This window comes from Protopterus annectens, chromosome 5.part1 (genome assembly GCF_019279795.1).
Source record: "Protopterus annectens isolate FY-2018-M chromosome 5.part1, PAN1.0, whole genome shotgun sequence".
NCBI classification, from domain to species: domain Eukaryota; kingdom Metazoa; phylum Chordata; order Ceratodontiformes; family Protopteridae; genus Protopterus; species Protopterus annectens.
In genome coordinates, this window is record NC_056736.1 from 91784872 (window position 1) to 91812249 (window position 27378).

At 43.0% G+C, this 27378-nt stretch overlaps 1 protein-coding gene across 1 annotated transcript in view; it reads right to left on the minus strand.

Annotated features, from left to right (window-relative positions):
• The window catches only part of MYCBP2 (MYC binding protein 2), a gene marked incomplete in the record, with an annotated part of 5088083 nt that overhangs the window by 4749445 nt on the left and 311260 nt on the right, over positions 1-27378 (minus strand). Inside the window, 1 exon segment of the mRNA XM_044072904.1 lies at positions 4475-4628. Within this exon segment, the coding sequence (XP_043928839.1) occupies positions 4475-4628 (154 nt within the window).

A 27378-nucleotide genomic window follows, 5' to 3' on the forward strand; every position in this document is an offset into this window, starting at 1 on the left:
CTGTATTCTGCTGAAATAGCTGATGCATGTATCTTGATGGAGGAGTAGGACAGGCCTGAATGAAGAAGTTCGGCCAGATACTCCAGAATGTTAGACATATCTATGTTTGACACATCTTTTCCTCTTTCTGTACTCCAAATGACAAACCTTTTCCATTTTCCAGCATAGTTCCTTCTTGTTGAAGGTCTGCGTGCTTCAAGAATAATGTCTTTTACTCTTTGGGAAAGTTCTGGATTGGCTGCTGCTATGTGATGTTCCATGCAGTTAGTTGCAACGTTTTAGGTTTGGATGTATGATGCTGTAGTTGTTCTGAGTTAACATCAAAGGCATCAGGGTATTGGCCACATATTGTTCGAGACATGCTCCTCAGTAGTGGGTACCAGTGTTGTCTTGGCCAGTTCGGAGCTATCAGGATTATCCTTGGACGTTCTTCCTTGATTTTCAGTAGTACCTTGTGTATCAAAGGAAGAGGTGGGAATGCATATGCTGTTAGGCCTTTCCAGTTGAAGGAGAGCGAATCCACTTTCCATGCTAGTGGGTGGAATGTCCTTGTGCAGAATTTTTGAGCTGGTGATTGAGAGGTGATGCGAATAGGTCTATCTGTGGCATTCCCCATTTCTTTGAGATGGTCTTGAAGATGTCCGGGTGCAGCTTCCATTCGTGGGCATCCGGTGGTTCTGCTTAATATGTCTGCTAGAGTATTGTCTTTCCCAGTACAAATATTGCCTGTAACTGGATGTTGTAGCTGAGTGCCAGGGTCCACAGCTCCAAGGTCATTCTGCATAGGGGTATGAATGAGTGCCTCCCTGTTTGTTGATGTACCACATGACTGTGGTGTTGTCTGTCCTTATCATCAACTGGCCCTCCTTGAGAAATGGTTTGAACTTTTGGATTGCCAGTTTTACTGCCAGCATTTCTTTTAGGTTGATGTGCAGGTGAAGTTGATCCTGTGTCCACAATCCTTGCACGCATTTGTCCAGCATGTGGGCCCCCATCCTAGGTCTGAAGCGTCTGTTGTGATGGTCTGGCTTGCTTGACATCTGCGAAAGGGTAGGCCTGGGTTTGACTGGCATGCCTGAGCCCACCATAGGAACTCCTGTTTTAAGCATGGAATTAGTGGGATTTCTGTTTCTAGACTGTGTCTGTGTTGGGACCATAAATTCTTTAGGTACCACTGTAGTTTTCTCATATGTAGTCTGGCAAATGGAACCAAGATTATGCATGATGCCATGAAGCCCAAGGCCTGCAGTACTTTTCTTGCTGTTAACTTGTTCAGTTTTGTTAGTGCCAAGAAGTAAAGAGGAAGTTCTTTTTGTTTCACTGTAGTCAGGAATGCCATTTGTTTTACTGTGTCCAATTCCGCGCCCAAGAATGTCCTTGTTTGGGATGGTATCAGCCTTGACTTTTGTAAATTGACTGTGTATCCCAGTGCTTGTAGCAAGTAAATGACCCTTTGTAAATCTGTTGTCAGCTTGCTTTTGTTGTCCCCTTGTAGCAGGCAGTCGTCCAGGTATGGGTAAATTTGAATTCCCTGTAGTCTGCAATGGGCGATTACTGATGCCAGGCATTTTGTGAATACTCTGGGCGCAGTAGATAAGCCAAAGGGCAATGCTGAGAATTGATAGTGCTCTGATCCTGCAAGAAATCTGAGGTATCTTCTGCAGATTGGTCGAATGGGGACGTGCAGGTATGCCTCCTTGAGATCTAGAGTTACCAGCCAAGACTCCTTGCCCAGCATGGGAAGAAGCTGCTGTAGGGTCAGCATTTTGAGACAATGATGTATGTATTTAAGGTGGACAGGTCGAGAATTGGTCTCCAACTTTTTTCCTTTCTTGGAACTAGGAATAGTCTGGAATAGAACCCCTTTCCTTGCTCTGCTGTTGGCACTCTTTCCACAGCTCTCATGTTTGCTAACTCCATTATCTGGCGTAGAGCCTCTGTTTTTTGATTTGGAGGTAGATTTGGCATTCCTCTTTTGACTGGTAAAGTGTGGAAGTGAAACCGGTAACCTTGAGCTATGGTTTGTAAAATCCACTTGTCTTTTGTTATGCAGTGCCAGTTCCTTGAAAATAAGGTTAACTTTCCGCCTAGAGGAGCTGCTATTTGTTCCCTGGTAGGCGGATTTAGGTTAAGTCACTGTGGTTGTGCTGATGTAGTGGCAGTGGCTGTGTCTGTGCCTCTGTTGTTACCTTGCCACTGTCGTCCTCTGTAGGCACCTCCTCTGGATTGGTTTCTGCCTCTGGAACGTCTATTCCTGCCCCTTTGAAATTTTGTGGAGTCAGGAAAGGACCAATTTTTGGCAGGCCAGTTCCTGCTAAACCTTGGGGTTGAACCTGCAAGAAATCTTTAACAGTTTGAACAGATTTTGCCTTTTCTTCCATTTTCTTCATAACCTGCTGGGCAGGTGTACCAAACAAACTTGTCTTGTCCATAGGAGCATCTAGCAGCTTAGCTTTAACATGATCCGGTAAAGCTTGTTCCTTTAGCCATGCATGCCTTCTTATCACTGTGCCTGTCATGGCTGATCTAAATGAAGCCTCCAGTGCATCATAGCCACATTTTAAGGAATGGTTGCTAACCTGTTGTATGTTATTTACCATCTCTAATACATATTTCTTATCAAGAGATTCATCAGTGGTTAGTTTATTAGTTAACTGATCAAGCATTAACTCTTGGTATTGTATCATGTGAAACTGACAGTTTAAAGCTCTAGCTGAGAGAGTAGCTGAAGTGTAGACCTTTTTACCCCATCTGTCTAATGACCTTGCTTCCCTTTCAGAAGGAATAGGGTTTTTAGCTATGGTCGGGGCTACTGCCTTGGGACCCTGGGATATAGTTTCTGGGTCTGCAAGAGGGGCCTTGTAAAGGTGGTGATGAGTATCTGGCACCCTGTAAAATCTGTCTGGTTTGGCAGGGGCTGGGGGTAAAGAATCTGGAGCGGAGCAAACATCATTGAAAGCATCATCCACCACAGAGAGAACAGGAGGTATAGCTAAGGGCCTGTGCTGTGGGAGGTGCAGAAAGGTCCTAAGTCTTTTTCTGGAGTCTGAAAAATCCTGTTGCTGCCATTGGAACTGTTCTCGCATGGCATGCAAGGTTTCCCCAAAGGAGAATTCTTCTGGTGGGGAAGCAGCTGGAATGGATTCTTCAGCATCAGAATCTTCAAAATTGGAGAAGGGAGCCTCTGGCTGGTCAGTTATGTCTGATTCATCAGCAGATTCATCAGAGGACACTGGCTCAGGGGGCTCTGCCCTAGGTCTCTTCTCTGGGGCTGAGAGGCCCTATCTGGGTGAGATTGAGATCCTCTGATTAAAGAAATTAAATCTTCTGCCAAAGTAAGCATTTGGGAACTAGAAGAGGGCCTGGATGTGGGGGTTTAACAGGCACTGTTTTAGTAGTCTTGGCTGCTTTAGCCCTGGCGAAGGCCTTAATGGACATGGCTGCTGGAGGCCTAGCAGCACCACGTGCTGGGGTAGAGACATCCAAGGGGATGGTGTCTGATAAGTCAACCACCGTAGTGGGTAAAATTTCTGAGGTCGATTCAAGAGTTGTAGCAGGGGCCTCAGTTGTAGGAATAGGTTCAGCTGTACTTAGATCAGTTTTCTCGGTTTCGCCGAAACCGAGACACTCATGTTTGCTAAACCATGTTTTCGCCAAAAACCACGGACCGCGAGTGTCGGTCTTTATCTTTGCGTTTTGGTAGATTGGGTAGTCGGAGGATCCGGCGGCATAATGTACGCAAAATCAGAACCGAAAAACTGTTCTGCAAACTCCGACCGACGCCTAAGCGTTGTCGGTTGAAAGAAGCACAGGCCGAACAGGCTGCTACGTCGTGGGCTGGGCCTAAACAAGGCAGACAGTAAGAGTGGAAATCTTTATGAGGTATTTGTTTCCCACAGGTTAAACAATTGTTAACTTTTTCTGACATCGGCTGAGGCAAGAAAGAGTCCCCAACGGGGTACTTAGCTTTAGAAGTCTTCGAAGTAGTATTCGGTAGAAGTAATCTCTGGATCCGACCGACCGGCACTTGCGAACAGCTTCTGCTTCGGGCGCCACGCGGCAAGAAAGACTGGGGAAAATGGCGTCGGCTGATGCTTTTATACCCGAAGACCAGCAGAGATGACGTCGGGTGGAGTGCGACATCAGCCGAAGCCGGACCCGGACTTTGGAATCCGGCCGACTGAAGGGCTGCCTGACGACAGGACAACCCAGTTGTTATGACTGCAGATGCATCCATGAAGGACATCAAGTAAAGGTTGCTGTCATCCTTATTATGATACTCAGAACTCGTCTCTTCCTTTTGTTTCAACTCAGTTAAATGCCAATTCAAACATAATGCATCTCTCATGCATATCTTGTGTATTGAAACATGAAAATGCACAAATATAAAATAAACAGTTAGTTGAGAAAACAGGCAAATCTTACCACAAATCTAGCATAAAAGATGCAAACCCACACACCCTTGTGCACTCACCAAGAACTTCAGGTGGCTCAGACTGTAGACCTTCAGGTTGCTGACCCTGCAGTACATTCAACAATGCTTGCAAACTCCGTAAACATAAGGATGGGTGGGCAAATCTGGTTTCCTTGATCAACTCAAAAACCTCACAGAGCCCAATTTCAATGATCTGTCGAAAGAGACATAAAATAAAGCATTATTGTGGTTTAAAATACTAACATGGAAAATGGTATCAGTAACACCATTCTAGCTTACCATACAAAAAATTTTAAAATAAAGACTAAAATGTACTCCCTGAAGGAAAGAAAGGAAGAGGGAATAAGATGGAGGGCATGAAGAAACAGTCAAATATGAATACAACCCACAGCTAACTTAAAAGTAACTTAAAAGTAATTCTGTAGGTTGTGTCTAAGCAGAACTCACTGCAGACAACAGAAGACCTTCATGAGGAATTTGTGAAAGGCAATCATTGAAGAGCTCAAGAATGCAAGGGAAGCTGTCCCAGTGTCAAACAAGGTGCTTGTTTCTACCACTACTGACATGAAACTATCAAATTTGATGTTCAAATCCGTGAGCTGGCTGGAAGGCTGGATGAGTGGATGAGGTCCAACTGCCCTGTCTTAGGAGAGGTCTAAAAAAGGATGTTTAAGTAGTTGACTGCCAGCTGTCTCCTTACAACAGTGAGCAGATCCGAGCAGTAGAGGTTGCGATTTCTTGGTGGCTATTATCATGGATACATTCTATACATCAAATGTTTTGAATGTTGAATCCCAAAACGCTGACCCCAAAAGATAAAAATTCACAACAGTGAACCTATGTGCTACAACCTTTTTTAGAAGTTTGAAAAAAGCCAGAAGTTATTGTAAGCTTGTTTCTAACTTCTTACATGATTGCGATTCGACATTTAGTGCATTCAATGCAATGAATGTATTCCAGAGAGGAGGGTGTAGCACCTGTGGGTCTACAAAAGACCTGAAGGACATGCAGTGAGTTTAATGATGCAAAAAGTCTACCATGTGGAAAGCTAGTATGCCTATATAAAAATAATTAAGCTGTTGCTTCTCCTTATTTAGCAACTTAACCACCTCCCCACAAGAGTCCTCATATGGATGACCTTAAGGAAGTTCAATGCATTTTTGAATTCAGTCATCATCCTGGGAAAGATGTTCTAGTCCTACACTACACTTCTTTGTAATGACAGTTCCTTATATTTTCTCATACTCAACTATATTCTCCTCTTATATACTTTTCTTTTTTCTATATTGTATGAAGCACCTGGAGTGAGTATGCAGCACTGTATGGAGCCTGATGTGAAACAATTAGTGCCCCCAAAGCATCAGTGCTGTTATAGCACTGTTCACCTGCACCTATAGTCTCTAGTGTCCCTAGACTTGCCTGCTGGACTCTTAAGGAAGATTGTTTGAATCTTCCACCAACATTCTGTGAATTGGTGCTTCCTAATCTTCCCTGTGCTACCTGAACTGTATACTCAAACTACATCATCTTATTTTTGTACAACCTTTTTTATTTTTTGCACCTGGATGTAAAGGAGCTTAATCTGTTGGCAATAAGTTGCATGGGTCCAGTGAGTTTTGCTGCTGCTGGTTTGAGGAAGTTTCAGACTGTGATGGCCGATTCATTGAAAACCGGCTCACTGAGCACTAGGGAAAGGGAAAGAAGACTTGCCCTCCCCCTCTACTTTGGAGCCCATGTTAAAAGCCCATCCCAGAGGTCAGCAGTACAGTTTTGCAGACTGGTCTCTGTGGTACAAAACTTGACGCACTCTGCCCCAATAATCTGCAAAATACTCAGTTGTTATTGAGAGATCATGGAACGCAAAAAGTAGCACATGATGTACACACCAACACACACACACACACACACCAACACACACACACACACACACACACACACACACACACACACACACACACAACACACACACACACACCAACACACACACACACACACACACACACACACACACACACACACACACACACACACACACACACACACACACACACACACACACACACACACACACACACACACGTCTGTGTGTCTATATATTTGCATACAGATATGCATATACACACACCTATGTAAATAAGTCACTGTAAAGGGAAAGCAAAACAAATGCAGGACAGACTAACGAGAACTTAGGCCCACTTACTGAAGACAGGAAATAAAGGGATTAAAAAAAGGGAATTACAGTAGAGAGTCAATTATCCAAACTAACTGGGACCTAAGGTAGCTTGGATAATCAGACTATTCGGATAATAAAATATATAACTGAAGTGGATAAAAACTTCTAAAATCTTGTTTTTTCTGCACGCAGGAATACACTTGTCAACCATTCAGCGATTCCAGTGGACGATAAAGAATATTCTTCACACGTGAGCTGGCTACAAGCTCAAAAAACATGCTCAAGCTAATACGTATGTTTACATATTCAGACTTCATGATTTTTCCTATCTGTAAACTTTGGAAGACTGGTTCAGAAAATTGACGTTCCGGATAATCGATGTTCGGATAATCAACTGTCTAGTAAAGTAAAGTAGTTACAACAAGGAGTACAGAATTAATGTCTGACAAGAGACAACAGGTTAAATACAACATAAGGAAACTGTAGTTTACCTTACAAAATGGAATAGTGAACACAATTACTATACAAGTTAAGTCTTCAAAGGAGCTGTCACCCAACAATAAATAGCATGTGGGTTACACCCTCCTTACTGGTATGAACTCCCAGTCAGAAATTGTAAAACACCTGCTCCTTCCATGTCAGATACCAACACAAGCCACTAACTGGAACACAGTCACATAAATATCCAAAAGGCTTCCCTTATGTGTCCAGAATTGTTACTTGTTCTCTTCGGTTTACCAATATAAAATGTTTCAGCACAAAGAATGAATGTTGACATTGTATATTACTTGCCAAATAAAACACCAACAAAATGCACCCTCTTGTATCCAATTGAGTTGAAACGTGTTGTGGGGTGTCATAATGGTTAAGGTGTTTACCTCACAGACACAAGATACAGCTTTTTACTTCTGAATGGGAAATTGTATAGACTTAAAATGCCTGCAAGGACAGCTAGCCTAATACTTCTCTACGAACTATGTGCATGTACATGAACAAACATTTCAATGCTTAATGCCAAAACAAACAGCAAAAAGACTTTAAAGTATTAAGATAATTTAGAATCACAGAAAAAAGACAATTTACAACCATAGAAAAAAGAAGATAATTTAGAACCATAACCTCATACTGCATCTGTTGAAATTCAGAGGACAGTAACTGCAATCTTCAGAATAGGAACATTTGAATAAATATTAATATCCCCCCAACACAAAGTATACCAAACTTGAAATTTAGCAGAGGTATGAGAGTATAGGTTGGCTTCAAAAGCTTTAAAAATTTATTAGAGAAGCTTGGAATTTGCTGTTTTTGTTATAAAAATTGCAGTTTAATTTAAAAAATGTGTTGGTCTCAATATTTTCTGTTTAAGCAATCCCATGACATGTTGTGGATACTTAAGCATATGAAATTGACAGTTTAAGGCCCTTATAGCCAAAGTTGCAGATGTGTAAACCTTTTTTCCCCATCTATCCAGTGCCCCTGAATCTCTGTCAGAGGGTGTTGGGTTTTTTGCAGTGGAAGCCTTAACTCCCTTTGGACCCTGTGAAATCATTTCTGGGTCAGCAGCAGGGTTTTTAAATAGAAATTTGTGTGAGTCAGGAACCCTGTAATACTGTCAGGCTTAACAGGAACAGGGGGGTAAGGAGTCAGGGGTCAGACTAGACTCCGAAAACACATCTACAATGTCTAACACAGGTGGAATGAGCCTCTTTTTAGATTCTGAAAAAATCTTTGCTCTCCCAGTGGAAATGCTCCCTCATGGTATGCAAGGTTTCCCCAAAGGAATAGACCTCAGGAGGAGATGCTGAAGGAATAGATTCTTCAGCATCAGAATCCTCATGGGGGGGAAGAGAATATTCCTGATCAGAAGAAATAGAAACCTGATCTGAAGATTCACAGTCAGTGTCTTGCCTAGGCCACTTATCAGGAGGGGGATGGAAACCCCTGATCAAGGTAATCAAGTCTTTGGCCATTTTGAGCATCTGTTTTTTGGGCATAGAGGCCTGTCCACGTGGCACTTGAGATTGTTTCCTTGCTTTAGAAGGTGCTTTAGTCTTTGCCTTTGAAGCTGTCACTTTAATGTAAAGATGTTTAGGTCTGAATACACCCTCAGAAGCCGGTACCTGCTCAGCGGCTCTGGACCCTTCTGAGGGATTAGCGTTCAAAGCTCCAATACCTTGAGTATCCAGCAGCATGTCCGACTCCACGTGGGAGTCGGTAGTGGCCTGCGACTCAGTAGCGGGTGTCAGGGGCTACGAAAGCGCCTTACTGAGAACCAGCGCACCAGCGACTGGCTTAGGAGAAGCTTCGTCGGTTTTGGGCCTTGGTTGTTTTGCTCTATCCTTTTCTTTGCGTTTTTTTGTACGCTCCGGTAGTCGGATGCCTATCCGACGACATTTCAGGATAATTAAACCGGCGTCCAAAAAAGTTTAAAGCAAAATCATACCGATGCTAATAGTGCGTTGGTTAAATCTAGCACAAAACAGACAACCAGTAACATTGTGATCAGGGCCTAGGCAAGGAATACAGTAAGAATGAAAATCCTTATGAGGTATTTGCTTTCCACAAGAAATACAATTATTAACTTTTTCTGACATTGGTCTGGAGCAAGAAAAAAGTTTCCCCAACGGGGTACTTAGCTTTATTGAAGACTTCGGATCTGAAACTCAAAACACAAAAATCTCAGGAGTCGGCCAACCGGCACTTGCGAAATGCTTCTGCTTCGGGGACCGCGCGGCAAGAAAGACTGAAGAAAATGGCATCGGCGGCTGCTTTTATACCCCGGATGACCCGACGTCAGGGAAGGGGCGACAGCAGCCGCCGCAGGACCCAAGACTTTAGAATTCAGGCCGGCTGAGGGCAACCTGCCAGCAAGATTACCCAAATGTAATGACTGCAACACAGTGAATCATGAAGAACATCTGCAATCTTCAGAATAGGAACATTTGAATATCCCCCCCAACACAAAATATACCAAACTTGAAATTTAGCAGAGGTATGAGAGTATAGGTTGGCTTCAAAAGCTTTAAAAATTTATTAGAGAGGCTTGGAATTTACTGTTTTTGTTATAAAAATTGCAGTTTAATTTAAAAAATGTGTTGGGTCTCAATATCTTGTCTTGCACTATCAAAAGGGAATAATCTTACCATGTCCAACATTAATTGTTTTTCAGCTGTGTCTGTTGTATTTAATCTGCAATAGGAATCATAAGTTAAACACCAAGCAAGGAAATTATGTATTTATTATTACAAAATACATCCATTTTTTTTTTTTTTTTTTTTTTTTTTTTTACACACACACACACACACACACACACACACACACACACTTGTAGAGATAAAGAGTACAAGTACCCTAAGAAAAGATAGGAAAGGGAATAAACCAAAGGTAAGAGGTAGTAAGAGAAAATCTGTATACACAAAACTTTTTTTTTTTTTGGGGGGGGGGGGGGGCTGTAATAGAAAGATATACGAAAAAAAGGTACTTTGTAGTCAGGCTCTCTTTTACAATAAAGAGCCTGACAAGAACATTATCGATAAGAAGAAAAAACTTAGCTGAGGCAAATCTGAGCAAAGTGGACCACATCTATTCTACATGAGCAGAAAATGAGATCCCAGCTAATCTTGGGATCAGGACTATAGATAAGGGGAGGAGCCTGAGCTATGGATCCTAAAGTCTAAAAGCAGCCAAAGCTGGAAAGCTCATCCATCAAGGAACAGACGAAAAAAAGAGAACATCAGATCAAAAGCAAACACTGAAAACCTCTCCATAAAAAAATAATTTTACTGGGCAATGATAAACTCTAATTAATGTACTGTCTGTAAAAAATAAAAAATAAAATAATAATATAAAATATAGAAAACACTGAACAATAACTCTTGTATTAAGACAAACTTTCTCTGGACATAGGCAAATATATAGCTTTTGTAATAGTGGAGGCTTAAGAAGAGACTCAGTAAAGCACAGTTAAAAGCAATGGAGGCAGAGAAACTGCAAACCAAATGTAACGTTTCAAAAATAACAGGAAGAAATAAGGATGCACATTTAAATAAGCAGTACAACGAACTGGAAGAAGTGAATGAATAAGAGAAGATCTTTTCAAGCAGACAGTCAATATTAAGGGAAGCATCCAGGTAAGATGGTTATTATAAAAGAGAAAGAAAAGAGGGTTCTAGCAGAAGACACTAAGAAGAGGTGGCAGAAAAGCACAAAACACCTATGTAAGAAAGACCCTAACATCACTCATACATTCAATGGCATGTTCGCCGATTTAGAGGCAGACATCCTGGAGAGTAAAGTTGAATGGGCCCTAGAAAACCTTGCTAATAACAAGGCTGCAGGAAAGGACGGAATTTCAGCTGCACTGTTTAAAAATCTGCAAAACATGGTAATTACCGTGTTGCATGGAAATGGGCTAGAAAATCTGGAAATCACAAAAGTGGCAACTGGATTGGAAAAAGTCAATTTACATTCTAAGCTCAAGAAAGGTCACTGCTAAAGAACTTTGAAATTATTTCACAACTGCATTTGTTTCACATGATAGTTGAGATAATGCTCACACGCTTCCAAGCTAGACTTCAACAATGTACAGACCAAAAACTACCAGAGGTACAACTTGGTTTTATGAGGGGCAAAGACACCAGAGATCAAATTATCAACATCTGCTGGATAATATTTTCCACCATTCTTTATCAATCTCTGCTTGCTGATCATTTGGCTCCTACTGACCAGTGGACCTATTTGCACCTCATTAGGAAGGGGGAGGTGGCTAGGAGAATCCATCATTCAGGCAGCCATCAGGGGTGATTCAGTGTTTTCCTACTTGTTGACCCTAACCGCAGCATGCACTTGGCTAAGAATGAGGTGTGTGAGGGAAGGTGCAATGTGCTGTCCATAGAGGTTATCCCCTCAGTTCTGCAAAGGACACTCCCTTCAATTAGCACCCCCCCCCCACTTCCAAGGGAGCATGAGCAGTGATTTTCCCAGTCTCCAAAGAAATCTTACTGGCTCTGTTTACTCCCAAGTGTACTCAACCCTTCCCAGCCTCCTGAGAGAGGCGAGTGGCACACAAACCTTCACCCCCCCACCTGACTCCTTCAAATACAGAGCCAGTAAACACACCTCTGTCTTTCTGTGGACCACACTGAACTGTGGCAAGTTTTAAGACAAATGGAGATACTGGGTTATCTTGCCTGGCTCCTGAGGGACCTTTACACAGCAGAAACAATAGTCACAACCAAATATGAAATAACCAGTTCAGATTGGAAAACTAGTGCAATAAGGCTGTAGGCTGTCAACCTGCTTATTAATTTATATGACAAGTATATCATGCAAAATGCCTAGTTAGATGGATTCGACATGCAGACAACACCACTCTTATGGCTGAAGGTGAGGAATAGCTGAAAAGCCTGTTGATGAAGGCATAACTCAAACCTCTTCGTACAAGAAATATGGAGAGAGTCAAAACTGGGGCAAAGTCCCAAAATCAGGAACAGACTAATTATTGCTTTTGTAAGTTTAGGTTAATAGGTGTATACTAGGCTAAAGACCACAAGAGCAATAAGCCTAGCCAAGCAACCCAAACTTGACCCACAAATCTGATTTATAAAGGGGGTGATTTAATGACTGTCTGTGTCCATCAGAGACAGAGACACTTGACCAGTGGTGAATTTCCAAGCCATCAGTCCAAGATGCGCTTAAATAGGAACTCTGCTTCACATGGATGGGTAACCTGTTCCAGTGAATGGGAATTCTCTGAGGAACATATCAGTCTCTCTAACATGTCCTATTTATGTCACAAGCACAATTTAGGTCTTTAATCTAATAGTCGTGATATGGTTTGTTTTGTAGAAGTGCAAAAGGTTCATCACAACAGGGTTCAGGGCTGCCTTGTATGCCAGGCAAAAATCACCTCATAAGTCTGTATGATACAGAGTGAAGAGACAGGGCTTTAAAGCAATCACTGGAGGACAATGTGTTTTACTCCTTATATCCTTTTTATAAAGGAACCTTTGCGGATGCCCCAGTTGCTGCATATGTCTGGTCAGATACATACCAAAAGGAGCATTACACTCTATGAAGGGTCTGATGAGTGTCGAGTAGTGGTATGATGACCTCTCTAGACCTAGGGGAATGCCCTAACATATACGTGGAGCAACACAGAAGGATTTTCTTACTAACTTGGACACATGTTGGTCAAAGGCTAGGTTACTATCTACACAAATTCCCAGATCCTTGACTAGTGAATCAACTTTTATGGGTGTTTTATTCAGGACATAGTTAACCAGAGTGGCGAACTTCCCACAAGGTACTATAATGCATTTCTTGGTATTGAGTTTTAAGCCATGGTTTTGGCACCAAGCATGTGTCTGTGGTGTTGGACCTTACTGAAGAGTGTTCTCGTCTTGGAGAGATCCAACAACTGCTACCAGTTTGCAACCATCTGCAAACTTGGTTAGCCAGAAGCCTTGGACATCCAATCAGTAGATGCCAAAGAGAAGTGGGTCTAGCACAAAGCGATGAGGTCTCCACTGGTGATCAGCCTCTTTGTGGAGGTGGCCTCACTGATCCTAACCTCCTGGCTCACATCAGTGAGCCAGTTAGCTATCCAGCATGTTATAATTGGGTTTATACCTAGTTTCATAAATCTGGTGGTAATGCCAGAGTGGGGTGCTGTATCAAATGCTTAGCAGTATGCACAGTTTGCCCCTCATCCCACTGACTTTTTGATTTTTTTTAAAAAATCCACTAGATTCAGTAAGCATACCTTCCAAGCCAAAGTGAGATGGATCTAGTGTCTGGAAGTTTCCTATGTCCTTGCTGATAATTTCCACAATGTTTCTTTCCATAGCTTTGTGAATAATGCTAGTCAGACTAATGGGTCTGTAGTTTCCAGGATCTGTTGAAGATCATCCCCTATGAAGGGGGTGACCATCACAGTCCTCCAGTCACATGACACAACTTGTTTTAAGATTACAGTTAAATAATGACTCCGGGGTCCTCATAAGTCGTATTTTAGACTGTTGAGGAGGCATCCTGGGATGTTACTGGGGTCCATCGAGGCCATGTTCTTGGTTTTAGTGAGTACATGAATCCCTCCAGCTATAACTACGGAGACGTTTGAGGGTGATTTTTGGAGGATGGTAGGGGATAGGGGTAAATTTGGAACCAAATTTGTCCAATATCAGGTTCGCTACATTGCCAGGCTTGGTGAATGTGGCACCATTAAATCACCAGTTTAGCACACTGCTGTATGCTGCCCTTGAAGTTTCTGACATTGCTGAAGAAGGCCTTATGGTTATACTTCACCTGGGAAACAATCAACCTTAAAGTTGGCTTTGCTTGACTTAATTAGCCATTTTAGTTGACTATTTAGTTTGATACGAGAATTCTTCTCCTTATGGGAATTATCTTTCCTGATTTTTGCCTTAATTTTTTCCTTTTGTTGCTATCCTGTTTAATCTGGGGTGTCACCAGGGTGGTTTGTTTCTGGGGCTAGTCTTGAACTTACTTCTGGTAGGGTATAGCAGCCTCTATGCAGCCACTGGCATGGCTGTACAGAGTTTAACAGCAATTCAGCATAAGCTGTCATGTTCTTGGGGTTTGGAGGGGCACTGAATTTTGACAAACCATCACTTAATAAAATGTAAGTTGCCTTATTACAGTTCCTGTTACTGGTTTTGATGAAATTACTCACTTAATTTTGATTTAGGAGACACCTTTATGGTCAGACATTACAAGGAAGGACAAGACATTTGGGGGAAGGCACAACATTCTCCCATATTTGTGAACACAAGGTCCAGTATATGCTGGAGCCTCTAGTGGGCAAGTTCATTATTTGGTCAAGGGTGTTTGTATTTACCAAGTCCAGGAATCTTTGTGCCTGTAGATTTGAGGCTGTTAATGATTCCCAGTCTATGCAGATGTAATTAAAGTCTTCCATGAGTAGGGTGTTAGGATGGATGGTAAGTGCCTCCAGTAGGTCCAAATATGCATTGTGAGCTTCTTGGAACACGTAAGGTGACCTATGTATGGCTAGGATATGATGTAGGATTTTGTCTATGGTGATGTGCATGTGCAGAACTCCAGCACATCATCCTATTTGAGTTGTTATTGATGTATAATCATACCTCTCAATCTACTACCACACAGAAGATGGGCAAAGTCAAAAATAATGGGGAACAAAGGACCAAAAAATAAAGACAAATTTTAGATATTGCTACTATAAATTTAGAAGGTTGCTAAAATAAAAGGTTGTGTGTGTTAGCATGCATTTTCTGAAGGATGTGAAGTCTTGAAACTCAAATGAAGTTCATTATGTACAGACTTCAATCCTCAAAGAATTGCCAGAAAACCACAGATTTTATAAGAAAAAGGGCTAAAATGAGAATAATCTGGACATTCCAAATAGTTAAGAGGTATGATGTATACCAAGACACCTCCACTTTTAGCCCTCGTCAGTGCAGCTACTGTTTTAAAAGTGTGGAAGTCAATGAAACCTTGTACTCCCAGAGTATTCTCTGTAACTTTAAAACATTTCTCAGTAACTGCACAAACTTCTAGACTCTTGCGACTGAGAAAGGCTTGGATGGAGTGCATTTTTTTTTTATTATTTAGGCTCCTGGCATTAAGCAGCAACACCCTGAGGTTTAGCCGAGTTGATTTTTCTATGCCAGTAGAGTTGTTAATTTGGCATTGCCTAAAAAAGGCATGGGTGTGGAGTTAGTTCTGGCCCATACTTGAAAGCCGGGGGGGGGGGGGGGTGCAGACCATCCTTGGCAAAATGCAATGTGGTCTGTTAACTGTGTCCTCCCAAGCAGACAAATATTGGATCCCCTTAGAACAGGGTTGCCAGACGTCCCTATTTGGGCGGGACTGTCCCGAGATCAGCAGCCTGATCCCAAGTACCGCCCTGCCGGTTTAAATCCCGGGCAGCCTCCGCTTTTTTTTTTTTTATTGGCCCGTATACCGGCATACGGGCCAATCAAAAATCACTAAACACGGAGCTTCTTGTGTTTAATGCGGAAGGCCCGCATTAAACGAAGCTCTGTGTTTAGCGATTTTTTATTGGCCTGTATGCCGGTATACGGGCCAATCAAAACATCGCAAAACAGAGCTACTTCTGTGTAATGCGGAACTGCAATGTTTCGCATTAAACAGAAGTAGCTCTGTGTTTATTTTTGATTGGCCTGGGCCAATCAAATAAAAAATAAACACAGAGCTACTTCTGTTTAATGTGGAACTCTGATGTTCCGCATTAAAGACGTGGAAGACCTTTTTTTTTTTACTCTTCACTTACAGTGAAAGACCTTTTTTTTTTAGTCTTTACTTTGTCCCTACCTGGCCAGTCGGAAATCTGGCAACCCTGCCTTAGAATGACACCAGAAAGAAAGCCAATTGTTGAAATCAATCCATTTTGTGCTCATATTGTGGTCTCATCCTCAGTGATATGTTACTCAGTGCTAGGCTCACACCAGCCTAAAACACACAGTCTGAAAGCTCCATAATGTCTCTCCTCATAGTCCACGAAGGTACAATTCAGGTCACTTAACACACACATGGACTACGATGGAATCATATTGGTATCTGTGGTGTAATGACTGTGCGCGATTTGATGGATCCTGGCTCCAGATAAGCAACTAACAGTTATCTTCTCCTATTTCAGTGTGGTTAGAGGAACATCAGAATATCTTACAATGCAGTCTCCTCAGAAGAGAGTCCTGGGAAGTGTGTTTGATTGTCTGAGGCTTGGTGTTTGGGGCTCCACTGAGAGGACAGTGGGAGTGGTGTTCGGTGTCATTTTTCAAAGTGTCTTGGAGCTTCAGAGCATAGTTTTGACAACTGACGGTAGAGGTGATCTTTGCTGTTTAAGACAATTGCTTTTAAGTGCTTCAGCATATGTTAGTCTACGTTTGTGTGTTGTGTGCATGGTTTCGACAACCTGATGTTCTCTTGTATGTGAGAGTTTAGCCTTCAGTGTCATTGAGTATGTACACCTCTTGAATACGGTGTCTGCTTCTTTAAGCATTAAGTGTTTGTCAGTAAACACAAAATAATTGCTACATTGTCTCAAGATGCCCATATCCACCACGCTGGCTAAAGTGAACTTAGGAAATTGCATAGCCATACTGTTCAGTCCTATAATTAGTGCATTATAAGGGAGTGATGCACTGGCATGAGAAGGCTAATAAGAGTGCCTTGTTGGTGCAGACTAACAAGGGTCCTTTACTTGGGAAGATTATGTTGAACAGTACTAAATTCTACTAACTTCAGTGTTTACACAATACTGAATTCTACTATATCTGTAAGCATTGCCTCTCAATGCCCAACTAACTGTTCTAAGCTTGTCGGCACACAAGGTATTTTTTCTATATTGCTGTTTTACACGGTACAGTTCTGTGGACAGTTCTACAGGAAAATATTGCTTTCTAGGTGTTTGTTTCTGCACAAGGCATTGTTAAACACAAATGCGCAAAATTTAGCACAAAATTTAGAGCAGCAAATAAACAGAAAACTAACTAATGAGCCCTTTGTCCAATAAAATGAGTACACTACGAATCCTTTTGTAATCTCCCAACTCAGACAGGCCAGACAAACATCTCCTACCACAAGATGAATAAACACAGTCAAAGTGAAAACATAGCAGAAGAGACCCCAAGTGCAATGCTACTACAAACCAATTAAGCAGATAACCGGAAATTCCTTGCTGAAGACAATTTCAAGACCGTTTTACAGCAGTAACAGTGAGTGGAAGAGCAATTTGTTTTACAAAAAATACAGTGAAATACACACACAAAACCAGGATAGAGTATAGATCACTCAAAATAATGTAAGCAAGTGCGATTTTGCAATCAAAGGTAGTTAACTTTGCTTGGAAGGCAATGGATACAAATAAATTTCTGAAAGGCAGGAGAGAATTCCAAGCTTTGATAAACTCTAGGAAAGTGAACAGGAGACCATATGTAGTCAATCAGGTTTACTTAAGAGCAACACTGGTTTACTGGGTGGGCACTCAGTATCATGGAGCTATACCAAACAATGTTTAGGAAGAGTACATAAATAGCTTATATACCAGCCAATTAAAATGAAGGGGGAGGGCTTTTGGAAATCAGGTTATCATAAGCGGTGGAGGCCAGAGACACAGCCTTATAAAACCACCACAGCAGAAGGGTGGGAGGGCTGTGAAAATTTTTCAAGAAACAAGCAGGCTAGCCAGAGAAGCATCCAATCAAATAAAGCCAATATTGGAGCTCTTTCAGAAACTTGCTTAATGTGTTAGTGGGGGATGGAGCAGACACAGAATGCAACTTTAAGCAGGTAAATGGTAAGCAGAATGTAAAAGCACCAAAGCACAAACTGAAGCAGAGATGATTATTTCACTATTTAACTTTTACTAAAGTTTAAAGCACCAAACTATGCAGAAATTTGCCAAGTACACTGTTTATGAGAAGATTGCAGTAATACATGGCTAAGGCTCAAATCTGAAAGTAGTACACATTTCTGCCAGATTAATTATGTAGAAACTTTTGCACTAGAATGCTTTTTCTGCTAGATATATCTGAAACAAAGTTATGCTTACCATAACATTCCATCTGTGTTATAGATCTTCACTAATCCTTGACTTCGTGCTCGGTTCTGAGCTTCGGAACCAACTTGGCTATTATTCTAGCTCACGCCTTCCAAAAACTCTTGAGTTAAGCTCTACACATAATGCACCAGATTACCTCACATAAAGTTTGCCTACAACAGTGCAGATGAAGTAATAGTTAAGAGACCACATCTGTGTCCCTATTATGAAGCCAGCCTTTGGGAATATTCGGTCCACCAAGTGTTGTAAGGCAGGGGGATGGGAGGAGGCAATGTCAAGGATTAGTGAAGAACAACACAGACGGAACCATTATGGTAAAACATAACTTCTTTAGCTGATGTTGTCAATCTTCACATAATACTTGACTGTGGGACACAGTCCCTAGCTACCTGAATCTTGGGAGGTCTCATGGAAGAACAATCATGAGCACCATTGAGCCGAATGATGCACGTCCCCTAGAGACCTGGCCCAGTTTGTAATGAGTAATAAAGGTATGAGGAGATGCCCATGTAGCTGCTGCACAGATATCATCTAAGGAAGCTCTGGCATGAAAAAAACGTAGCTGCTGCTACAGCTCTCGTTGAATGTGCTTTCACAGGACGTGGAAGGTGGAGTCCCTTTTTATTGTAAACAAAAGTGATACAGTCCTTAAGCCATCTTGCAAGGTAACCTTAGATACTGGATTACCTAAAGGGAGTATAGAAAAGGCAATAAACAGTAGGTCGGATTCTCTGATGCCCTTTGTTCTGTGAAGGTAAAAACGTAATTGTCTGTGTATATCTAATAAGAATAGGCAAGTACTCCCCTTTGGTAGAAACATTAGGAAAAAAGACTGGGACATGTAAGGTTTGACTGATATTTCACTCTGAAACAACCTTTGGCAAAAAGGAAGGATTTGTCCTGAGGGAGACCCTGTCCTTATGAAATATCAAATGGGGGGGGGGGGGGTTGCAAGTCAAGGCTTGAATTTCTGATATTCTCCTGGCCGAAGTAACAGCCATCAAAAAAAAAAACTTTCCAGGACAAGAACTTTTAAGTCACAAGTTGCTGAAGGTTCAAAGGGGGAAGAAATAAGAAACTGCAGTACCAAATACAAATCCATGGAGCAGAGGGTTCTTTAAACGGAGGGCTGAGCATTACTTATGTGAAATAAGTGATGAACCGTTGAAACCAATATGGAAGTTGGATATCCCAGCAAGATGCACTCGAATGGCAGAATCTGATGAGCCAGACTCAAGAGTAAAGCTAAGAGTCTAAGACTTTTGTCTACATGTGCTGCATATGGGTCAATATTACAGTTAAGTGACCATTTAGTGAATTCTATCCATTTGTTATGATACAATTTTCTAGCTGAAGGCTTGGTGGGCCAGAATGATGCATAGGACCGGGGAAGTGAGGGAGGAATGCCTGGCAATCACGGGAACTGGAGAAGCCATGCAGTGAGCTTGAGATGTTGAAGATTCGGATGAACCATTCCCTCTGGGTGGGACAATAGGTCTGAAGCTGGGTCCAGTATCCAGGGTTTCCGAAGTAGACAAGGCCAAAAGAGGGCCAGAATGGGACAATGACGATTATTCTGTTCTTCGACCTGTTGGCTTTCTTTAGAAACTCCCATATTAGAGTAGTCAGGGGAAAGGTATACAGTAGACTGGGGGGGCCAGTTGTGAAGGAGAGTGTCTCTGGGTGACTCCCTCAGAGGGGGCATTAGGGCGAAGTAACTGCTGCACTTGTTCAGAGGGGAACGCAAACAGATCGCAGCAATGTTGACTCCAATAGTGGAAAATCTTTCTCGCCACCATTGGATTGACAGACCACTCATGAGGCATGAGAAAGGTTCTGCTCAACTTATCCACAATCACGTTGGAGCACCCCGGAATGTGCATTGTTGTTAGAAAGCAGTTGGAGGAAAATCGCCCATTGCCATACTCACAGTTTCTTGACAAAGAGGGTACAACCCAATTCCCCCTTGTTTGTTGATAAACTAAACTACTGACATGCTGTCTGTTTGAATTGCAATTGTTCTGAAGGGAAGGGCATCTTGAAATGCTTGCAATGCTAAGAGCACTGCCCTCATCCCTAGAACGTTGATACGCAGGTTGGCCTCTTGCTGGGACAGTCTTTCCCAGATAATGCCCCCCTCAACCCTATCTGAAAGGTGTCCGTGGTCACTGTGGCTTGGGGTTGAGGAGAAAGGGATGGCACGACAAGATTTCATTGGAAAGGAGCCACCAGCTCAGGTGTTCTTTGCAATGATTGGTTGATTCAACAAGGACCATTGGGAGGCCAGAAGCCATTGAAGAATTCCCATGACATCTGGCCAAGGGAGCTACAGTGATAGAGGGCTGCCATTGACCCTAGAGCCTGTAGGATGAGTCTTGCTGCTACTTTCTTGTTTTGAATGAATCTGGCTTACATGTGACTTGATTCTCTGGAGCTTTTCCAGGGGAAGTGACTGTGTTTAGCATAGCGCCAATGAATTCCAGTTGTTGTGATGGTTTCAGATGGGATTTTTTCATAGTTTATAGGGATTCCTAAGCTGGAACAAAGATGAAGAGTGTAATCTCATGCCTTTATGAGCCGACACCTGGTGGGAGGAGTTAAGGAGCCAATAGTCTAGATATGGAAATACTTGGAATCCTAGCAGTCTGAGATGCACTGCTACTAGTGCACCGCATTTGGTAAACAACCTGGGGGCTGTGGTGAGACCAAAGGGCAGTGCTCTGAACTGATAATGACTGTGTTCCAGCCAACCCCTTTGTATATTTCTAGGATGTTCCTGAAGGAAACAGTCAGGGGGTGACTTGGGGGAACCTTCTCCTTCCTCAAAATCAGTATCCTCTGTGAAGGACTCTTTAGGGGAGTACAACTGCTTCCTCTTGTACTTTTTCTTCAAAGGTACCTCTTCAGTGGGACGCTCCTGAGAGGTATATAAAGGCGATATAACCAGTGTAGTTCACTCCTGAGGCTTATGTGCCCTCTGTCCCAGGGAAGAGACTGGAGGAAGCTCCAGTCGAGGGGAGAGACAAGTTATTTGGCCAGACAGGGAAGGCACAGACTGTCCACAATGGACAAGGTCCTCTTCACAGCCCACAGAGGGATGGAAATCCAGAACCAAAACAGACTCCTTTGGAACTGTGGTCCCACCCTGCATTGAGAAAGGTGCCTCCTAAGCAGAAGCCAGGGTCGAACTTACGTATGTCGCGGCCCCAAGGGGCATGGGGGGTTCTGAAAGAATCGAAATTGAACCCTGCCCCCATAGAACCGGCAATGAAGCCTCGATCCCAGGAGGTATCTGGTTCCGACAAACCAGAAGAGCTCAGGGCAACTACTGGTGCTGGAGGAGTTCCGACTGACACCGAAACAGTTAAAGCCAGGATGGTCAGTACCAGACGCTCCGAAAACTCACTGGAGTCAAAGGAGAAATTTGCATGGGTGTAGAAGAAGGTAAAGTTCCAGAATTAACCAGGCTAGGAACTGAAGATGGAGGTAATCCCCTCACTGTCAGGAGCTGGTCAACCAGTCTCAATGTCCGACTCAGACAGGCTCTTAGTGGACCAAATAGAAGACGCCATTGGAAACCTTGGTGGCAGTCTCTCCAAAAATGGACTCAAGAGAACAGTCTGTGAATGGGTCATTCGAGGGTGAATAAGATGACTTTAGTAAAACTATCATCTGGGAGTTCTCTGGAACCGAATGTTACGCCGGTACCGAAGGGAGAGTTGTCTGCACCAACACCTGAGCTGAGGAGGTCTGTGTCGAGGAAAGAGTATTTTTTCCCACTGGTGTCGAGGAGACAGTCAGCACCATGGGAGACATAACCAATTTTGCAGGCAGGCAGTTCCGAGGAGGCTGTCAACCAAATGAGTGCGGTTTTTGGTTTAGAAGAGGAAGATGAAGAAGAAGAGATGGCTTCTGTTTTGGGACCATAAATAGCCTCTTCAAACTCAGATTTAAGAAGTCCTTTAAGTATGAGCTTATTTTTGCACTCTGTTAGGGTTCTAGCAGAAAACCCATGACAGATGGCGCAATATTTCTGAAGATGGACAGCACCAAAACAAACACAAAAGGTGTGTCCATCTGAATTTGGCATTTTCCTTTCACACTTTTGACACCTCTTGAAACCAGAGAAGCCTTTACAGGGTTTGTCAGCCATGAGATAAGCTAAGGCCACCTGACACATACAGATATGCAAATGCAGTCACAGATTAACAACAGAACGTTTTTTTTTCCCAAGTAATAGAAAACAGACGGGGGGGAAATTACCACCAACAACAAAGGAGGTTACCTGAAAGTATAAGGGGATAAGTACCAACGATGGTACATCAGAGTACCCGGTAGAAGAGAGGGAAAAAGAGTCACTCACACACACACCTGAAAGAAAGAATAGGGAACAAAATTTAAATGCAGATATGGGGGGGGGGGGGGCTTTACAACTAGATGAAAAGCCAAGGCTCAAGGGGTTGGTTGAACGCGGCTGGCACAACAAAGCAACAAACAAGATCTGAGGTAATTTGGGGAGGAGCATTACGGCTAGAGCCTAGCTCAAGAGATTTTGGAAGGTGGGAGCTGGAATAACGGCAAAGTCAGTTGCAAGGCTCAGAACAGAGCCCACAGTCAAAAATTATGTGAAGACTGACAACATTAGATTATGTGTTATTAGTTGGTTCATAGGTGTGCACTAGGCCAAAGGCCCTGGAACCTATATAACCCAAGCCCAAGCCCAAGAAGATTCCCTGGCATCATGCCGTCCAAAGTTAGTTCCCAGTGCCCCTGTCAAGCAAGGCCACTGAAGTGATCCCCAGGGTGAACTTCCTACTACCCACCCACTCGTCACGATTTCTCTTAAAGAGGGCCAGTGAAGTGCTCTGCTTGACGTGAATGGGAAGATTTTGTTCCAGAGTATGGGAAGTTTCTAGGTTAGGAACCTGTCCCTCCAGCATGTTCTGTTTATTGTGGTAATGAGGTTAAGGGCCCTGGAGAGCATGGTATTTAGGGATTGGGATTTCTTTAGGTGTAGCATATCTAGCAGCTCTGGGTCAGACATGGCTTTGTAGATCAAGCAAAGATCGCCTCTCAGTAGATAAGAGACAGAGTATAGCTGGAGTTTTTTTGAGTCTGTCCATATAGGGCATGTTTCTAAGGCCTAAGATCCTCTTAATGAGGTATTTTTGTGGCCTTTCCAGTTGTTGTAGGTGTCTAGTGAGGTACATGCCAAATGGGGCATTGTATTCTATAATAGGGCTAATGAGGGACGAGTAGAGAGGGATTATGACCTCTTTCTTCCTGGATGAGAAACCTTTTATAATGAGAAGTGCCACATAGGACATCCTGACTACAGTGGCAATGTGGGTATCAAAGGAGAGGTTGCTGTCAACCTGTGTCCCCAGGTCTCTTATCACACCTTCAGTGTTTAGTGGACTACCGCCTATGTGGTAGTTCTTGGGTACCGAATTTTTCCCACAGTGAATGACAATGCACTTTTTGGCAATGAGCTTAAAGCCATGGTTCTGGCACCCGTCAATGGTGTCAGTCAGGCCTTTTTGTAAAATGTCTACATCAGTTTGAGAATCAATAATGGCTCCCAGTTTGCAGTCATCTGCGAACTTGGTCAGCCAGAGTCCCTTCCTGTTGGCTTGAACTTCAGAGAAGTAGATGCCAAGCAGGAGAGGACCTAGGACCGATCCCTGTGGGACACCACTTGTAACTGGTCAGTCCTCAGATTTGGAGTCCGCTACTTTCACAGTGTGGGTTCTATCAGTGAGCCAGTTGGCAACACATCTTATTACATAGGGGTTTATGCCTAGTTTAGTGAGTCAATCTAGGACTGCTGAGTGAGGGATGGTGTCAAAGGCCTTGGCAAGATCTAGGTAGGCTGTGTGAACTACCTTGTCCTCATCCACAGCTCTGGTGACGGACTCGAAGAAGTCTATCAGGCTCAGCAGGCATGATCTACCTTTCACAAACCCATACTGCGTGAGGTCCAGAGTTTGGAGATTCCCTATGTCCTTAATTATAAGGTCCATGATGATGCGCTCCATAGCCTTACATATCAGACTCTTCAGGCTAATGGGGCAGTAGTTCCCAGGGTCTCTAGTCACTCCCCCTTTGTGCAGTGGGATGACAGTAACAGTGCGCCTTTTGGTAGGAACAAAGCCTGAAATGAGGATGTGAGTGAACAGGGTATTCAGGTGTGGTGCCAGTTCACTTTGTAATTCATGCAGAACACAGCCAGGGATATTATCAGGTCCCATGGAAGCTGTATCCTTGGCTTTGGACAGTGCGTTTTTTACCTATGTAGCCGTGACAATAGGGACTTGGCATTCCTCACGTATTGTGATAGGCCCTTTAGGGAGAGAAAAGGGAGTAAAGTTTGCACTGAATCAGTCAACCAATATGTTGGCAATAACAGTTGGTTCCTTATATGTATTGCCATTGTGCTGAGTATTGCAATGTAGATTCTTGACATCACAATAGAATGCCTTGTGATTGTCTTTAGAAAATGCAGCAATTTTGTTTTCATAGCTAGCTTTAGTTTAGAGGCTTTGATGAGGGGATCTCAGTTTTTTTGCTGAGGCTAAAAAAGGAGTTTTTCCAGTGTTGGGACTTAAACCTTTACTGCACCATTTTTTTCCTTCTGTTGTAGAGTTTATGGTGGGGGACCACCAGATTGGCTTCCTTTTTTTGGAGGACAGTGTCTTGGTTCTGTTTGGTATGGCCCGTTCCATGCACTTGTGTACGTGCTCATACAGTGCATTGGTGTATGATTCAGCAGTCAAGCACCTATTTTCCATTTACATGGGTGTCATGAAGTTAGTCAGCTCTGCTTTTAGAAGCCCAAAATTGGCTTTGGAGAAGTTTTTTTAAGGTGGTTTCCTTTATGGGGGGTAAGGGTGGGTTGTGAATATCCATGGTGATTAGCTTATGGTCAGGTCTGATCAGGGAGGAGTTGATTACTGGTGTAGAGCAACGGTCACCCATGTTAGTAATGACCAGGTCAGGGATGTTTCTACCCCTGGTGGGGGTATGAATGAGTTGGTCCAGGGCATTGGAATTAATGAATTCCAGAAAACGTTGAGCAAGTGTGTTGGTACACCAGTAATTTTCCCAGTTAATGGAGGGGTAGTTAAAGTCTCCCAGTATAAGGGTATTGGGTTGTACCCCAATATTATCCAGTGCGTTTATGAATGTGGAGTGGGAGTCTTGTGACATGGTAGGGGATCTATAGCAGGCTACAACCTGGATTGCAGTTTTACCCAGTGTTAGTTGTACCTGAAGTATCTCTGGTGAGTTATGTTTGGCTACTAGTCTAGAGGTGTGCATATCCTTTATGAATATGGAGACAACACCGCCTTTAGAGCTTCGGTCCAAGTTTAGGGGCCGAAAGGTGTGGTATGAATTATAGCATGGTAGTACTGGGGTGCTCTTCGGAGCCTTGAACCAGGTCTTTGTCACTGCACAGATGTCGATGTTCTCCATTTTAAGGAGTGCTTCGAGCGAGTGCTTTTTAAGATTTAGACTTCTAGCATTGAGTAGAATAACCCTCAGATTTAATTTGCTTGTAGCTGTTATGGTGGTAATTTTGTCTTTAGGACATTGTCTAAAAAGACACTACAGGGGTGGGAGGAGCCTTGGCCAGTATCCGGAATCCCTGGGGTGCCAGGTGCAGGGCATCTCTGGCGATGCATCAAGGTCTGTCGATCATGTCATCCCAGGCAGACAGATACTGGATCCCCTTAGAATGACGCCAGAAACTTAGCCAATTGTTGAAGTCAATAATTTTCTGCTTGTACTGTGGTACCATTCTGGGTGAAAGTAGCATGCTCAGAGCTAGGGTCATACCTGCCTGGGCTACAAGATCAGAGAGCTCCTCTATGTCTCTTTTCATGTAGTCCAGGGAGGTACATCTCAAGTCATTCACGCCAACATGGACAATGACAGAGTCATATTTGTACCTGTTGTGGAGTGACCTAAGTGCGTGCATTATGTCGTGGATACTGGCACCCGACAGGCAGCTGACCATAACTTTCTCCTTATTCAACCTAGTGAGTGGGACATCAGTGTGCCTTACTATTGAGTCATCTTATGACTAGTGTATTGGGCAAGTTGTTTTGCCTTATGGGCTTTGGTTGAGTGGCACACTGTTTATGTGAGCTATGTGTCTCATGGTTTATGCTGGGATGTGGTGGTCATTTGCGTTTCTGCCTCTGAGATCTCTGTTTGGGCAGATTTTTACTGACAGCCTCAGTGAAAGTAGGTGTGTGTTTTGTGTTACTATGTGAGGGTTGTGGTGGTGTATGTTCATGCGGCTGGAGAGTTCCTGGTTCCAATTTGGCTATATATGTGCATCTCTCACAAGTCGTAGTGATGGGAGGTAAGAGGAGAGGGCGGTCTGTATACATGAGGCAGTTGCTACACTGCCTCAGGATGCCCAAGTTCACCAGGTTGACAGGAGAAAGCACAGGGAACTGACCTTTAGAAATGCCTAGATATGACCTCACTATATTAAGTACTGAAGCCTTAACTTTAAGCCATAATGACTTGCCAGAAAACCAAACATTTTATAAGGAAATGAACAAAACTGAGGCAAAAGTGTTGACATGCTACAAAATTCTGGACAGTTGAGAGATACGGATGAAGGTAAAATACAAAGTGCAAAAAAAAGACCTCTAGCATTCTGTGCAGGTATCATCATCTCTGGAACAGCAAGGGTCAATAGCCAGTTTGGCATGTAGTTTTCCCTTAAATCCCTTTTTCCTTTTAGCTTGGAAACCCCTAGCAGGGTAAATAAGGTCATAATACACACAGACACAAAGCCCATCAAAGTGAGATTCAGCACAAAGTGAGTTACTCAGCTGCTTAGAACCTAGCGCAGGCTGGGGGGGGGGTCCAGCAACATTTAAAAAAAAGTAGAAAGTGAGACTGTCCCACGCCATCCCACATCTCTCAAGCCTGACTACTGCTTGTTTTGATAAGAAAAGCTCCAGAAGTCTCGCTTACCTTTTTAAATGTAGATCTATAAAAAAGAGACTTCTTAGAGCTTTTCAAAAGCAGAATAAGCAAAAATGTCTTGGACATTCAGTTTCAGCTGCACAGCAGATGCAAGTTTACCTCTCCATGCACGTGTGTGTGTGTGTGTGTGTGTGTGTGTGTGTGTGTGTGTGTGTGTGTGTGTGTGTGTGTGTGTGT